The sequence below is a fragment of the Chiloscyllium punctatum genome, chromosome 2 (genome assembly GCF_047496795.1).
Source record: "Chiloscyllium punctatum isolate Juve2018m chromosome 2, sChiPun1.3, whole genome shotgun sequence".
In the NCBI taxonomy this organism is placed as follows: domain Eukaryota; kingdom Metazoa; phylum Chordata; class Chondrichthyes; order Orectolobiformes; family Hemiscylliidae; genus Chiloscyllium; species Chiloscyllium punctatum.
Genome location: NC_092740.1, coordinates 6,534,899 through 6,552,778, shown reverse-complemented (window position 1 = coordinate 6,552,778; position 17,880 = coordinate 6,534,899). Strand labels below are relative to the sequence as shown.

The 17,880-nt window shown below is 44.2% G+C and overlaps 1 protein-coding gene across 3 annotated transcripts in view; it reads right to left on the bottom strand.

Annotated features, from left to right (window-relative positions):
• LOC140494106 (FYN-binding protein 1-like) overlaps positions 1–17,880 on the bottom strand; it is a 190,366-nt gene that overhangs the window by 50,194 nt on the left and 122,292 nt on the right. For all 3 annotated transcript variants that reach the window (XM_072593080.1, XM_072593103.1, XM_072593092.1), the window contains exons 6-9: positions 16,808–16,854; positions 15,437–15,563; positions 7,435–7,594; positions 4,195–4,327 (exon numbers count right to left, since the gene is read on the bottom strand). In XM_072593080.1, the coding sequence (XP_072449181.1) occupies positions 4,195–4,327; positions 7,435–7,594; positions 15,437–15,563; positions 16,808–16,854 (467 nt within the window). The remainder of the gene's footprint in view (positions 1–4,194; positions 4,328–7,434; positions 7,595–15,436; positions 15,564–16,807; positions 16,855–17,880) is intronic.

The window sequence follows — 17,880 nt, the reverse complement described above, 5'->3', positions numbered from 1 at the left end:
TCTGTGCTGTATTGTTCTATGTTCTATGTTCTATGTTCTATGTTCTGTCCTTTGGTAGGAGCAGAGATGGGCAGGAGTGAGCTGGAGGGCAGCCTGGGAAGGTAAGAGTTTCGGATTCTGAGTGTTTCGACTGAAGGTGAACTGAAAAGTGACATCACAGGAAGGCTGTGATTTGATCGACTTATAGGGAATCTGCTAAATTTGAATCTGTGTTAAAATTGAGTCGGTGTTCAATTGAACCTTTGCTAAATTATTGGTTAGAAGTTGCATTCAGATTGGGATAATAAGCAGTATATAAAAACAGTTAAATAACTTCTAAAACAAATTCAATACTATTAAATAAAATAAGAATGGCGCTTCAGGTGATGTGTGATATGCTGCACGATATTGGAATTGGTGGACCCCATTGTGGTTCCCAGAGTCCATGTCTGTGTTAAATGTTGGTTGCTCGAGGAACTCTGGCTCAGAGTCGATGAGCTTGAGTCTGAGCTTCGGTTGCAGCGACATATCAGGGACGGGGAGAGTTATTTAGACGCTGTGTTTCAGTAGACAATCATATCTCTTAGGTAAAAACAATGACTGCAGATGCTGAAAACCAAATACTGGATTAGTGGTGCTGGAAGAGCACAGCAGTTCAGGCAGCATCCAACGAGCAGCGAAATCGACGTTTCGGGCAAAAGCCCTTCATCAGGAATGAAGGGCTTTTGCCCGAAACGTCGATTTCGCTGCTCGTTGGATGCTGCCTGAACTGCTGTGCTCTTCCAGCACCACTAATCCAGTAATCATATCTCTTAGACTAACGAACTGGAATTCAGCCAATGGTCAGGGACTGGAGGGTGTGGCTGTGAGTGAAGCAGGTAGAAGGATCCAGGAATTGGAGTTGCAGGAGCCTCAGCCTCTGTCCTTGTCCAACAGGTTCAAGAGTTTTCCTTCTTGAGTGGTCGGGAATGGGGACTGCAGGGAGGATGAGCCAACTGACAGCAGCACTGTGTACAGGGAGCCATTCAACTTGGGGGACCAGAAAAGAAATGGTGTTGTAATTGGGGATAGTACAGTTAGAAGCATAGACACTTTTCTCTGTGACCAGCATCGAGAGTCCTAAAGGTGTTGCTTGCCTGGTGCTCGGGTTCAGGATCTCTCATCTGGGCTGCAGAGGAACCCGGAGTGGGAGGGAAAAAGACCCAGTGGTCATAGTCCACATAGGTACCAATGACATTGATAAAACCAGGCCGAGGTTCTGCTGAGGGGATATGAACAGCCAGGAGCTAAATTAAAAAGCAGAATCAAAAAGATAATAATCTCTGGGTTATTAACTGAGCCACGAGCTAATTGGCACAGGGTCAATAAGATTAAGCAGATAAATGCATGGCTTATAGTTTTGTGTGGGAGAAATGGTTTTGAATTCATGGGACATTGGCATCAGTACTGGGTAAGAAGAGACCTGTTCTGATGGAACTGTGCTGGGACCAGAGTGCTAGTGAATCACCAGAAAACCCAGATTAAAGGATAAGGTAGCAGAGCAGGTTAGCGATGTGGTGGATGGTTACCAGACAATAAAGGAGAGGGACAGAACAGAATGTCTTTATGTACCAAGGGACTATAAAAGAGTAGGGCAGTTTACTACTGGAACAAATTTACGAGCTTTGTATCTAAATGCATGAAACATTTGAAAAAAAATTAATGAGATAATGGTGCAAATAGAAACAAAAGGTTACAATTTGGTAGTGATTACTGAGACATGGTTACAAGGAGACCAGGTCTGGGAATTGAATATCTAGGGGTACTCAGCATTTGGAAAGATAGACTGAAAGGAAAAGGAGGTGGTGTGGCTTTACTGGTGAAGGAAGAATGCAGTAATAAGAAATGACATAAGCACGGGAGATCAAGATGTGGATTCAGTCTGGGGTAGAAATGTGAACTAGCAAAGGGAAGATATACTTGGTAGGAGTAATCTATAGGTCCCCAAACAATAGTTCTGCAGTGGGGCACAGTATAAACCAGGAAATATTACAGGCTTGCGAGAAAGGTACGACAATAATCATGGGTGATTTTAACATGCACATAGATTGGAAGAATCAAATTGGTAAGGGTAGCCTGGAGGCAGAGTTCATTGAATGTTTTAGAGATTGTTCCTTGGAGCAGTACATTGTGGAACCAACCAGAGAGCAGGGTCCTCTGGATTTGGTATTGTATAATGAGGAGAGATTAATTGATGACATCATAGTTAAGGATCCTTGAGGGAATAATGACCATAGTATGATTGAATTCAAAATTCAGTTTGGGGGTGAGAAAGTGGAGTCCCATAGTAGTGTTCTTGAATTAAACAAAGGAAATTATATAGGCATGAGGACAGATTAGAGCTGAAAAATGTGTTGCTGGAAAAGCGCAGCAAGTCAGGCAGCATCAAAGGAGCAGGATAATTCACGTTTCGGGAATAAGCTCTTCTTCAGGAATGAGGAGGGTGTGCCAAGCAGGCTAAGATAAAAGGTAGGGAGGAGGGACTTGGGGGAAGGGCATTGGGAATGCGATAGGTGAAAGGAGGTTAAGGTGAAGATGATAGGCCATAGAGGGGTTGGGGGCGGAGAGGTTGGGAAGATTGACCTGCAATCTTCTTCCCAACCTCTCCGCCCACACCCCCTCTCCAGCCTATCACCCTCACTTTAACCTCCATCCACCTATCGCATTCCCAACGCCCCTCCCCAAGTCCCTCCTCCCTACCTTTTATGCCTGAAATGTGAATTCTTCTGCTCCTTTGATGCTGCCTGACCTGCTGCATTTTTCCAGCAACACATTTTTCAGCTTTGATCTCCAGCATCTGCAGTCCTCACTTTCTCCATGAGGACAGATTAGCCTGAGTAGATTGGGCAGGAAGGCTAAATGGTAAGACAGTGGATGAGCAGATGTTTAAGGAGCTACTCAATTCCTCACAATTAAAATATGCCCCAGTAAGGAAGAAAGATGATAAGGGGGGTAAAAATGATCCATGGCTAATCAAGGAGGTCAAGGACAATATAAGGTCAAAAACTAAAGTATACCATATTGCAAGGGCCAATGGCAGGCTGGAAAATTGGGAAACTTTCAAACATAAACAAAGGGATACTAATAAATTAATTTTAAAAACCAAAGGTAAATTACAAAATTAAACTGACACAAAATATCAAAAAGGATAGCAAAAGCTTCTATATGTATGTAAAAGGAAAAAGAGTTGCTAATGGAAGATAAAAGCAGAGAGTTATTAGTGGGGAACACTGAGATGGCAGAGATGCTGAATCAGTTCTTTGTCTCAGTTTTCATGATGGAGAGCAATAGAAAGGGTAGAACTTAGAAATATCAACATTGACAGGAAAAGGTATTCAGCAAACTATTAGGATTGAGGGTAGACAAGTCCCTTGCCCTGAAGGTGTACATCCTGGGGTATTAAAGGAACTGGCAGTGGAGATAGTGGATCCATTGGTTACCATACTACAAAATTCCCTGGACATGGCAAGACTTCCAGTGAGCTGGAAAATTGCTAATATAATGACCTCATTCAAAATGGGATGGAGGCAATATAACATCTGTTGTTGGGAACATTTTAGAATCAATTATCAAGGAAGCAATATCAGGATATTTGGAAAGTCAAAACACTATTCATCAGAGTCAGTGTGGTTTTATGAATGGCAAATCATGTTTGACTCATTTGCTAGAGTTCTTCAAAGATGAAACAAGTAAAGTGGATAATGGGGACCCTGTAGATATAAATTTATCTGGATCTTGGGAGGCATTTGATAAGGTGACCCACAAAAGGTTAATTCACAAGGTTGGATTGTGTAGGATTAGGGGTAATTTATCAGCTTGGATAGGTGACTGGCTAATGGACAGAAGACAGAGAGCTGAGATAAATGTTTTCTTTCTGGATGGATGGCAAGAAGTAACTAGTGGGTTACCACAGGCTTCGGTCTTTATTTCAAAGGGAATGAAGTATAAAAATAGGGAGGTCTTTCTCAAACTATACAAGGTACTATCAAGCCACAACAAAAAATAGAAATTGCTGGAGAAACTCTGCAGGACTGGCAGGACCTGTAGAGAGAAAGCAGAGTTAATGTTTCGAGTCCAGTGACCCTTCTTCAGAATGGGTGTTTCTATTTTTCTGCAAACTTGAATGCACAAACACGGAAAATCTAACCCCTGCTTGGAGGGATTTTTGTTCCTTACATGTCATCATTTGGTGCAACATCATCATAGAGTTCCTGGTCTTCGACTGGTTGCTTCATGGTGGGCCTGGTCGCCGTTTTCTTCCTTATTTCATCATAGTTGATATCCACACATGTTACCTTAATGTACCCGTCTGAAAAAAAGGAAACAAAAAGGTAAATGTTTCACAGGAATTGTAGGGCTGTAAAGATCCAGTGTGTTGCAGCACCAATTAATCAGAATAGTGTAGCAGAGATTTCATTCTTCAATGATGATGAGTTCCAGATGCCACAAAGAAGGCACTAAATAGTGCAGGGATATTCCTACATGATAGTCCAATTATATATTGCAACAGAGAACACACTAGTTTGATGAATATCAATTAATTGTAAATTAAGCTTTGTTTAAATTTAAGCCAGCTTGTTGACTCTGATTGGTCAAGACATTGTCCAGAGGAATGAACCAGAGAATGGTCATTGCCCAGTCTGTAAAGTTGAAATAGACCAGGGTACACAGTGTGGCTCACTTGTATATACTAGACGTGACATAAATGCAAAACACAGGCCCCTGTTTGTTGCAGACTAAAAGAACATGTGCACACGCTGTGCCAATTTCAACTTTCCTTGATAAATGTTAACCTATCTGGTATAAATTTAAACTACATTTGTCAATCAACTGTCAGTCATCATATACATAGCATCCTCTCCTAAACAGCAATGTGATAATATCCAGATAATCTGCATTGGTCATTTTGTCCATTTTCAAAATATTGTCTCAGAATTTATCTGAGGGAGCAATCAATGTTTTGATATTTGGGTTTGACTTAATTTCTCATCTGAAAGATGACTTGTCTGACTATGAGGCACTTCCTTGATATTGGGACAGGTGTTACTCTGGAATATGCACTTAAGTCTCTTGAGCAGGATTCAACCTGGCTCTCTTGTTAACTAATATTATTAATGGTTTTCTCACTGATCTTACTGTTACACTCTCCTCAAATCTGTTGTCATCACTCTCCTCCTCAAACCTTCACTCCCTCTATCTTTGCATATCACTAAAATCATCGATACCTCTATCCATAAAAACATTGCACATACTATCTCAGATCATCTGACGTTGAACCTATCATACCTGCCTTCGAAGCCACTAGACTTGACTAGTCCAATGCACTCCTGTCTGATCTCCCACATTCTACCCTTCTTCATAAACTTCAGGTCATCAATAACTCAGATCTGATCATGCACCAAGTCATGCTCATCCATCATATCTGTGCTCAATCATTTACACTGACTCCCAGATTAAAATACCTTGATTTTAAAATTCTTATGCATGTTTTCAACTCACTGCAAGGTCATAGAAATATAGATACTCAGAAGACGAAAGGCTATTTAGCCTTTTGAGCCTTCTCTACCATTCAACACGATCACAGCTGGTCATCCAACACAGTACCCTGTTTATGCTTTGTCCTCACATCTTTTGATCCCTTTCAAATTTAAAAAAAAGAAATCAAAGGTTTCATTGCTTTATGTTGGTCCTTAAAACATTTTGACCACCCATCTTATCATCCCTTTAAAAGAAAAACAATACCCTGGACATGCTGGAGATCTGAAATAAATACAGAGAATGCTAGTCAGACTCAGCAGGTCTGGCAGGAAGTGTGGAGAGAGGTGGAGTTAATGCTTTGAGTCTGGTGTAACTCTCCTAGTCAAAAGAAGAGTCATACTGTGACACTTTATTATTTAATGGCAGTGTATAAATACAAATTGTGCTTGTAGTTCCAGCTCAAGGGGTGAGAGTGCTCTAAACCTAGCATCCTAGTTGCTGGACATCTAAAACAACCTCAGGACTGACTGGAATATCAGCTTAGATCCATGCACTCAAATGGGAATCAAATCTATGTCAATCGGACCTAGAAGCAAGAGCAAATGGCACAGATGCCGAATGATCAGATGTGCAGTGCACGCTCCTGCTGGTCTTTCCTTGAAAAGCAGATTTTCATGATTTCCAACTGTAGAAGTTGTCATTACCAGGAGACCATGGATCGATTAGACTGGCATCTCCTTACTTGAAGAAGCTGAATGGACCTGAGGGCAGTGAGAAGGCCTAATGCACACCACTAAAGTAGGTAGCACCTTGTTAACATAATCCCCAGGAACCTGGAGGAAATGTCGTTGGCAGCAGAGCCCTTGTGGCTGGGTCTCCCAGCTTCATTACCACACTTACCCCATCCTGGGACAGAATACCATCCTGAAGCCCTGACACTCAAACAGAGGCCAAGCCCCCTCTATTACTAAATTCATCAACATTCATCATGGGATCCCCGGAGAAAGGTAAACGCTGTGGGGAGTAAGGGTGGGGTGAACAGTCAGGAGGGGAATCACAAATATGACTGATCTGGACATTATCATATTGTTGTTCCTAGGAGTTTCTTGTCTGCACATCGGTTGCTGTATTGTGTAGGAACATAGAAATAAGAGCATTTGTAGGCCATTCAGCCCCTCAAACCTGCTCCAGCATTCAACTGGATCATGGCTATTCCCCTACCTCAACGTTACTTTCCCACACAGCCCTTCAGATCTTTAATATCTGGAAAAGATCTTCAACATTAAATTAGTGAATCAATCTCTAAAATTAATTGCTTTGGTTTCAGACATGCTGAGATCCATAAACAGCACAAGACAGTATGATAGATACAGAGTGCATGTACTTTCTCGTTAATTGAAAAATATCTGTAGGACCCATAACTAACAGCAGGGGGCACTGACGGTGCACTGTCTTTCTGGTTAGCCTCCCATCTCACACCCTCAGAAAGATTAAGCTTGTCCAAAAAACTCAGTTGTCCATGTCTTGACCCCCACCAAATCCAGTTCACTCATCACCCTCTGTTCGACTCATTGACTTACACTGACCCCAGCTCAAGCTACATGTTGATTTTAAAATGCTTGTCCTTGACTTTGAATCCCCTTATGGAGCTTGAGCCTCCCTAACTCTCGATGTGGTCTCTTGCACCACGTTATCTCTGTGCCTTGAATTCCAGCTTTTTGAGTATCCATCCTTTTTAATTGCTCTACTGTTGGTGGCACTGTTGGTGAAGTACAATGCTAGGTTTCTCTGCCCACATTTGTCCATCCCTCTAACCTCACTTCCCTCCTTCTGGTCCCTCTTGAAGCTTATCACTTTGATCACACTTGCCTGCAACTCAGTTCACTTCTCTGAGGTTTGTTATCTAAGTGAAAGTTGCTTCAGTATCACTGTACTTACAGGAGCCATCCAATGTCCTGGCTAGCCATTTGCCTTCAGGATTGTCAGTGATGCGAATAATGTCCAGACAGTCGCCCTGTTTACATGATAGCTCGTTCTTTCCACCTCTGTAGTCCATTGTGACCTTCACGGTCTGAATGATCTCAATTGGTCCCGAGAGCTAAATAGGAGAAAAGAGTCCCTTTAGGTACCTAGCCACAGCAACAGATTCTCACCACGCAAGATGAGGCCAGTGGAAGAGGAGTGGCTGAAGGAAATGACTGAGATGGACTTTTCAGGGACATCACGCACAATGATGCAAGTTGTCCAATCCAAACTAACCTTCCCACGGCCACCAGCTACAACAGAGTAACAGAGTACACGGCCTCTCTGCAGAGACCCAATGATGATTAATGAAATAAACTTCACAGCAATATTCACTTTTTACTATTGGATGTTTTTAATCCATTCATGCAATTCGGGCATCGCTGGCTGGCCTGCATCTATTGCCTGTCCCTAACTGTCCCTTGAGAAGATGTGATGAACTGCCTGTTGAACTGCTGTAGCCTGTGGGATATAGGGACATCCACAGTTCTGTTAAGGAAGTAGCCCCAGATTTTGGGAGGCAATGCCTAGTGGTATTGTCAATGGGCTCTACATCCAGAGGTACAAGCTAATGCTCTAGGGGGCATGAGTTTGAATTCCATCATGGCAGAGGGTGATAACTAAATTCAATAAAAAGTTGCAGCTTTAAGAAGTTGCACAGACTAGCAAACCAGACATCAGAAGATGATAAGTTGTTGGAAGCGATTCTGAGAGGCAGGATCTACACACATTTGGAAAGACAAGGACTGGTTAGGGATAGTCAACACGGCTTTGTGCATTGGAAATAGTGTCTCACAAACTTGATTGTATTTTTTGAAGAGATGACCAAGAAAATAGATGAAGGCAGAGTGGTAGATGATGTTTATGTGAACTTTACATGAGCCTTTGTGAAGGTTCTGCATTGTACAATGTTTTGGAAGATTAGATCACATGGGATCCAGGGTGAGCTAGCCAGTTGGATACCAAACAGTAAGAGACAGAGGCTGGTGGTAGAGGGTTGTTGCTCAGACTGAAGGCATGTGACCAGCAGTGTGCTGCAAGGATTGGTCCACTGTTGTTCATTATTTATATAAATGATTCGGCTGAGAAAATAGGAGGCATGGGTGGAAGTTTGTGGATGACACCAAAATTGGTGATGTAGCGCTGAGTGAAGAAGGTTATCTAAGAGTACAATGGGATCTTGACCAACTGGACCAGTGGGCCTGGAATGGCAAATGAAGTTTAATTCAGATAAATGTGAGGTGTTGCATTTTGGTAAGACAAACCAGGGCAGGAGTTACACACTTAATGATGGTGCTTTTGAGAGCATTGGGATTAAGGTATGCAATTCCTTGAAAGTGATGTCACAGGTGAACTGGTGGTAAAGAAGTCATTTAGCATGCATTTCCTCATTGGTCAAAGCATTGAGTACAGGAGTTGGGATGTCATGTTACGGCTGAATGCCACATTTAGAGTACTGCGTGCAATTCTGAATGCCCTGCTATAGGAAGGATGTTATTAAACTGGAAAAGGTGCAAAAAAGCTGTATAAGGATGCTACCAAGACAGGAAGGTTTGAATTATAAGGTGAGGTGGATAGGTTGTGACTTTTTCTCCCCCTGGAGCGTCAGAGGCTGAGGGTTTCTTTGATTCATTTATGGGACTTGGGAGTCTCTGACTGGTCAGCATTGGAAGCCCATCCCTAGTTGCCCCTTGAGAAGGTGAGGGTGAGTTGCCTTCTTGAATCGCTGTAGTCCACTTGCTGTGGGTTGACCCACAATGCCAAAAGGGAGGGAATTCCACAATTTTGACACAACGACTGTGAAGGAATGATAGTATATTTCCAAGTCAGAGTGGTGAGTGGTTTGGAGGGGAACTTGCAGGGAGTGGTATTCCCATGTACCTGCTACCCTTGTCCTTTGAGATGGAAGTGGTCATGGGTTTGGAAGGTGCTGACTGAGGATCTTTGATGAATTTCTGCAGTGCATCTAGGAGGTAGTACACACTGCTGCTACTGAGCGTCGGTGGGATTTGTGGGTGTGGTGCCAATCAAGTGGACTGCTTTGTCCTGGATGGTGTCAAGTGCACTGAGTGTTTTGGAGCAGCACCCATCCAGGGCAAGTAGGGAGTATTCCATCACACTCCTGACTCGTGCCTTGTGGACAGGATTTGGGGAGTCAGGAGATGAGGCACGTAATGTGAAAGGGCTGATTTAGGAATGTAGTGATTGCTGTTTTCAGTTAGCAAATGGCCAATCCATGAAACAGTCTGCCCAGGTATAGTATTGCTTCATGCAAACACACTTCTTTCAGCAAATCATTCTGGGATATTGTCCATGAGTCATAATGAGTGGTGAAGATAGCTTTGAAAGTACAGAGGAATTTGGCTATGAGCTCCTAACACAAGGTGTTTTTCTTACTTCATGTTGTAGCTAACTGTTTAGGATTGGTTGCTAAGGATTAGGCAACAACTCCTTCGCTGTTGCAACATTGGCATGGAATATAGGAGAAGGAGACTGACCTCGGTCGTTTTACAGGTTTCAGTTTCTATGTTTCAAACTACGAAGAGTGACTCTGACAGAGATGGTGGGATATGCAGCTCAGATATCCAGGACTTTAATTTATCTGTGAAACTCATCCCCTGGGCACAATTATTCACTGGCCATGCAAAATCAACCCTTGTTTTATTGAAGTATTTATAAAAAATACACAAACACATTTCTAACATGAAGTGACGATGTACATGTAGAGCTGAGTTGGCTGACTAATCCCACTGCTTGAATAGGTCCTCATTACTGCTCTGACAGCATTAAATATACAATTCAATAAAGGAAGTAGAATAGCGCTTCCTGTAAATGATTGTTTTAAAAGAGATTCTGGGCAGAGCACAAAGAAATGCAAATTCCAAGATGTTCACGTAAATGTCACTATTGTTGCTAGAATTTCATAAAATGAGAGGCACACTCTCAGAATAAGTAACAGGACCTTTAGAACCAAGAGGGTGGTTGGAGTGATTGGAACCAGGTGGATCTCATTGACTATGAGGTCACCTGATTGGGGAAAGCCCTGATGACTAATATAACCAGGAGATCACCTACATGTACATGATATGGGTGTTGGGGAGAAATAAGCACTACCACTGTTTGATAGTAGTGTGGGGATTTACAAAATAATACAACCGGGAGACTTAGTACTGCCTCAGTTCAGGAAAAAAATACAGCCAAGCGATTTAGAATGTCCTCAGTTCAGGGATTGACTCTAAACTGGCTGGCCACTTGGCAGTGTACTGCTGATGGTTTTGTTTTTGGGGATCCGACTCTTGAGTTACCTAATCGACACAGCCAGTTTGTTATGGGTATTCCTTTTGGGGGACTGATGTTTGAACTGGCTGATGTTCACAGTCAGTTACACAGCCTGTCTGTTACTCTTTCTTCTTTTACTTTGAGAAAGGACTGTGCTGATTTTGTGGCAGGGCTTAGCCCTTGAACTCTGGTTTTTAGTGTCTGCACTTTCATTTTTGCACATTTTCACTTTTTGATGTTTTGAACTGAGCCTGTAAGTCAACTGCACCTTTCCCGATGAACTGTTCCTCTGTGAGTAGGCCTGGGCCTCTGTGAATGGGTCACGTTTCTGTAGAGATTGAACACCTGTGTGTGTGCATTTGCTGCCTTCGGGAGTGGACTCTGCCTTTGGCTGTTGACTCTATTTTTGGTAATAGATTCTGCTTTTTTGCTGTCTTGTGTGTCCCTGGGTCTGGCAGGCTTTACTGTGAGCTGGAAGGCTAATTGATCATCCCAAAAGCTGTCACCCTGTGAGCTGGAGGGTGGGTAGGCCGTCCTGTGAACCAGAAGTTGGGTAGGCCAGCCCGGTGCCAGTCGTTCTGAGAGCTGGAAGGCGGATAGGCAATTCTGAAAGCTGAGGTAAAAACAATGACTGCAGATGCTGGAAACCAGATTCTGGATTAGTGGTGCTGGAAGAGCACAGCAGTTCAGGCAGCATTCAGCTCCTTGAATGCTGCCTGAACTGCTGTGCTCTTCCAGCACCACTAATCCATTCTGAATGCTGTCATCCCGAGGAAAGAGCGGGATGGGCTGTCCTAGAGGTGGCCGGAAGGTGTGACAGGGCAGACCGAGAACCAGACCGTGCATAGGGGCAGGCCGAAGGCCGGAAGGTATATGGGCTGCCCTGTGGGCTGTTATCCCAGGGAGGGGGACGGGCTGTCCCAGAGATGGCCGTAAGGTGTGTCAGGCCAGTCCATGGGCTGGATGATGTGTCAGGGTATCGCTGGACAGTGCATCGGAGCAGACTGAGAGCTGGTAGGCGGGTAGGCTGTCCTCAGCACTGTGACCCCGGGCAGGTACCGGGCCGGGCTGTCCTAGAAGTGGCCAGAAGGCACGACAGGGTGGTTAGGGAAGCCAGAAGATGGGTAGGCCGTCCTGATCATCATTGTCCCGGGGTGAGAGCGGGACGGACTATCCTTGAGGTGGCTGAAAAGTGTGTCTGGGGGCAGACCGAGAACTGGAAGGCAGGCAGGCTGTCCTCAGCGCTGCCACCCCAGGAAGGTACCGGAGTGGCCTACCTTGTGGCTAGGAGGTGGGTGGATGGGGTGGGTGCTTTGCTGGGTTACCAGGGGTGTCTGTGATGTATGCACTGTTTTATTGTTCTGTTTATTGGACTGTTTGTAAGTGATTGTGTTCACTGTTTCCTTTTTGTTAAGATAAGGTGGGATTTGAGGCTCGTCCTCATTTCCCTGCGATCTGGTTGTACGGTAGGCTTTGGGATTTGGCCTTTTCCCTGTAAATTGCTGTTTACTTTAAACAGCTGCTTATTGTTCATTGCTAACTGTTTGTTTGTATTCAGTACAGTTTCTAAAAAAAATTTAACCAGGAGATCTCCTACACGCACACGACATGGGTGCTGGGGAACCAGGAGATCGAGAATCTCCTTAGTTCCTGTGAAAAGAAATATAACCAGGAGGTTTAGAATCTCCTCAGTTCAGGAAAGATAATATTATCTGGGGATTTAGAATGTCATCAGTTCAGGGACTGACTCCAAGCTCGCTGGGTATAGTCAGTGTGCTGTACAGGAGGAAATAAAGGGTACTTGGTGATGGGACACTGGCCTCTTTGCAGTTATTGCTGTGAGTGTGGAGTCACGTGTAGGCCAGACCAGGTATGGATGGCAGATTTCCTTCCCTCAAGGGCATTAGTGAATCCGATGGGTTTTTATAACAACAGAATCATGGTTATCATTCAACTCCATTTGCCGTGGTGAGTTTTAAACCCAAGTCCCCAGAAAATGACTGGTCTCTGGATTAGTAGTGTCACGTTAATGCCACTAAGCCATTGGTATTTCTTCACAATGCTGAGGAATTCTATGGGCTACCAATCCTGTGTCTTTTGCACATCATAACTGAATGATCCACAAAAGCCCAACCATCAGTAACATAGCACTGTGACGGGCTGAATGAGGTGAGAGTGGGACTTCTGTCCTTCTGCTCTTGAGAGCTCCTGATCTAATGGATCATCCAGCAGTTCTGGAAATCCCAGCTGAACCAGAACACAGTAATGGGCACTTTCAGGATGGCCACTTAGACCCACACAAAGACCATACCCAGAAAATCAGCAATGTTAGGGTGGGGAGAGATGTGGGCAGCCTATGGAGGGGAGCAAGGAAGGAGGGGTGGCAGTGGGGAGGAACAAAGGGGAGGTGACATCAAAAGGTAAATGCTGTCCAAGTGCAAGAGCATCCCCTGCATACTGTACCCTCAGCCTTTACAAAAATGTTTCCTTACACCCACCTTTCTGTCCATGTCAATGTTTTATGTCATGGAGAGTGTCAAATACAGGTCAATTGACTATAAAACCATAAGACAGAGGAGAAGAAATAGGCCATTCAGCCCACTGAGTCTGTCCTTCCAATTCACTGGGATTGTGGCTGATCTGATTATCCTCAACCCCACTTTCCTGCCTTTTCCCCTATAACCCTCAATCCCCTTCCTGATTAAAAAAACTGTCTGTCTCAGCCTTGAATATCCTGAATGACCCAGCCTTGGCAGCCCCCTGTGGGAAAGATTCCCACAGATTGACTCCCATCGGAGGGAAAACATTCCTCCTCCTCTCTGTCTTCAATTATTCTGAGATGATAGCCTCTGGTCCTAAAGAACTAGCCTCTCTGCATCTAGCCAGACTTGGTAACAAACTCAATTGCCCATTAATTAATTATTGAAAATGTTGAGGGGGCTGCCAATTTCAGTCCCCACCCTACCACAGTGACTGGGTCAGGGAGTACCCTTGTATGTTAGGTGCCCTCATCTCCACCAAAAACATAGTAAAAACAATGACTGCAGATGCTGAAAACCAAATACTGGATTAGTGGTGCTGGAAGAGCACAGCAGTTCAGGCAGCATCCAACTGCCTGAACTGCTGTGCTCTTCCAGCACCACTAATCCACCAAAAACATGCCCATGGAGGTGATGGAGCCCAGTTCTATAGCTCTAGTATTGATTGAATGGCCTGTACAGAGAAGAACCTGAATTAGGCAATGGATCATTGAGTCACAGAGTCATACAGCATAGAGACAAAGCCTTCAGCCCTCCATGTCTATGCTGACTAATAAACACCAAACTACACTAATCTCATTGATCTGCACTCAGTCCATAGCCTACTGTGCCCTGGCATTTTAACTGCTCATCCTGCTGCTTAAATGTTGAGAGAGTTACCTGCCTCCACCACCCTCTCAGGTAGTACATACCATATTTCTACCACCCTCTAGCTGAAAGAGATTCTCTTGAGATCTCTTCTAAACCACTTACTCGTCATCTTAAACTTATGCCCTCTGCTCTTAGACACATTTGCCATGGGGAGGAGATTCTCATGATCTAATCCGTCTATGTCTTTCATGATTTTGTATACCTCAATCAGATCCTCCGTCCTCAGCCTCCTGTGCTCCAGGGAAAACAAACCCAGCCTATCCAGCCTCTCCTTATATCTGAGAGTTTCCATCCCAGGCAGCATCCTGGCGAACCTCCTCTCTACCCTCTCCAGTGCCATCACAGCCCTCTGATTGTGTGGTCACCAGAGCTGCACATAGAATTCCATCTGTGGACTAAGGTTGTAACAAGACTTTCTTGCTCCTATATGCTACTTCCTGGCCAATGAAGACAAGCATCCCATATGCCTTCTTCCCCACGCTGTCCACCTGTGCTGACACCTTCCAGGATTGATGAGCTTTTACACCATGGTCCCTTTGTTCCTCTGTACTCCCGAGGGACTTACCATTCGTTGTGCATCTCTTATCCTCATTAGACCTCACCTTGCACCTTTCAGGATTAAATTCTACCTGCTGCTGCTCTGCCCAATTTACCAGCTGATCAATATCAGACGATAGCCCAAGACCACCTTCCTCACTATCAATGCCACCAATTTCCGTGTCAGCTAGAAACATCAATTCTGCCTCCTGTATTCACACACTAGTCATTAGTGTAAATAACAAACAATAAGCAACGCAGCACCAATCCCTGGGTACATCACTGGTCACAGGTTTCCCTTTATAAAGAAAGCACCCTCCCCCATCACACTGTGCCTCCTGATTGGATCCAGTTTCACAACTTGTCATGGATCCCATGGGCTCTTCCCTTTTGGATCAGCCTTCCATGTGGGACCTTGTCAAAGGCTTTACTGAAGTCCATGTAAACCACATCAACTGCACTATCCTCATCAATGTACGTAGTCATTTTTTTTTCACAAAATCTCAATTAAATTAATCAGTCAGGATCTCCCTATAAAAAATCCTTGCTACCTATCTCTGATCAGTCCCTGTATTTCCAAGTGTTGATAAATCCTGTCCTTTAGAAATTTTTCCAAAACTTTGCTATGTATCAGTTCGCTTTTAACACACATGAGTTCATCAGATGGTATTCACAAGGAATGAGGCTCATACCTTGAACTTTTTCCTCATTTCCTGCTCTCTCTTCTCTTTCTCTTTCTGCTCCTTTCTCTCTTGCTCTTGTCGTCGTTTCTCTTCTTTCTCTCTTTTCTTCTCTTGCTCCTTCAGTTCCTTCAGTGATCTGTATGTACAGAGAATGGAAAGGATGCGGAAATGAATCTTGTAGCATATCCTCTGAGCTCAATGGGTTCAAGAGAATTAATCCAAGAACAAATCAGGGACAGGAATTGGACCATAAGCCAAGGATCGGGGACCTGATGACTGATGCCTTTGATAATTCTTGACTCAAAGGCACAGACTTTGCAATGTTGTCCAGGTGAGGGGAAATGGATAACCACTTTTCTTCAGGATGACAGAGTTTAAAGCCTAAGGCTAGGTGTGTGCTGGATTTGGGCTCTGAACACTGCAATATCAAATATTGCCCCATCATGAGACACAAGCGTGTTTATAATAATATCCTTCAGTGTTAGGCCTAAGCAAGCAGTTCCATCAAAGAAATCCAGTGGTGAATTCCAAAGCAACGCTTTCACCCAAAGACTGTGGGACTCTCTCCCTCAGGGAGCAGTAGGACTGTATGGTGTAGATTTGATTAAGGTGAAGCTAGACAACAGATGAGGTGAAAGGGAATAGAGGTTTGCGATGAAAAGATAGGAGGAGGCTGCAGTAGGGCAGTAACACTATCACAGATGGAGCTGATTGTGCCGGTTCCTGTGCTGTATAGAATTCCAAGCAAACCTACCATTCTATGATTTACCTTTGGAGAGAATGGTCTAACAATGAGATATGCAATACTAGTCTCAGTGAAAGTAATCGGTAAGCAAGTAGATTTTTTGTATAAATCCGAGTGTTACACTCATATCCTTTAGGGAAGGGGAAATACCCCTGGGTATATTCCCCTTACCTGATGTTCCCCTTGGCCTTTCCCTGTTTTTGGACCTCATTCTTCCCTCTTTCCTTCTATTTTACTTCTCCCTTTCCCTCTGATCTCCCTTCACCCTGCACCTCTCTCTGATTTTTGTCAATGAGGGCAGTATTTTAACACATTGCTGTGCCTGATCTTTATAATACTGATCCCCTAGTCCAACTGCCAGAAACTCAGATATCACCACAGCAACGCGTTAAATAGAATTTGTTAACATCAGAAGGTGAGTGCTTTAAATCACCACATTGGTGTAAAGACTCAAACTGCTTTGCTCCTGTTCTCAGGCTAAGGGGCTGGACATCCCAAACTAGTCTGAGTCTAAACTCCAGTCCTTGGGAATTACTCAAACCTGCTCTCAGGGTTATAAGGCATGTTCAATAAAATGTGTGCCTACATTCCAAAAGCAAATAAAACACAAATCAGTTCAAAAAACTAAATTATACCTGTAATTGTCCAGATCTTCATACATTTCTCCATCTGAATCATCTTTCTGAAATTTAAAATATGCAGAGATTAGTGTGTATTCACTTGCCTCAACACTTGCCTGCCCTGACAGAGACGAAGACTTGTGTATACACTTGCGAACACACACACACTCACACAGCACACGCTTTCTCACACACGCACATGCTCTCTCTCACATGCACACACTCTCATACATGCACACGCACACACACTCACACATGCACACGGACACTCTCTCGCACACACTCTCTCACATGCACACGCACACGCTCGCTCACACATGCAGACACACACACGCATACTCAGACACTCTCTCACACATGCACACGCACATGCTCTCTCTTACACATGCACTCACACAAGCACACACTCTCACATGCACACGCACACTCTCACATGCACACACTCTCGCACACATACACACGCACACGTTCTCTCATGCATGCACACGCTCTCTAACACATGCACATGCACTCGCACACGCACACATGCACACACACACTCTCACACATGCACACGCTCTCTCACCCATGCACTTGCACACACACACTCTCACACATGCACTCACACACGCACTCTCTCACACATGCTCACGCACACTCACTCTCTCTCCCTCTCTCCCCAGACAGACGGACCCACTTGACACACACACACACACAGACATTCGTACAGTCACAAACATTCACTCCACATATGTATGCGCACATAATCCACACACACACACGTGAGTACGTGTGAGTGATTGAGTGACAGAAATGGTATGCAGAAAAATAGGAGGGGATAGAACCAGTTCAGGCACAATGGGCTAAATCTGTGATTCTGGGTGTAGATGCCAGGATTCTTGATCCCATTATTGTGGTTTCCAATTCCTCTGAGTGCCTTTATGTTTGTGAAGGGCTGCTTTTGTGTCACAAGCCCATACTTATCACCCCAGGCCTCCACTGGAGCTATAGGCATGCTCTCCTTTTCCTGCATGGAACCAGGGCTGACAGGACAGACATCCATCACTCGGTGAAATCATTTGGTTGACAGTTCTATCTTCTCTCTGCTG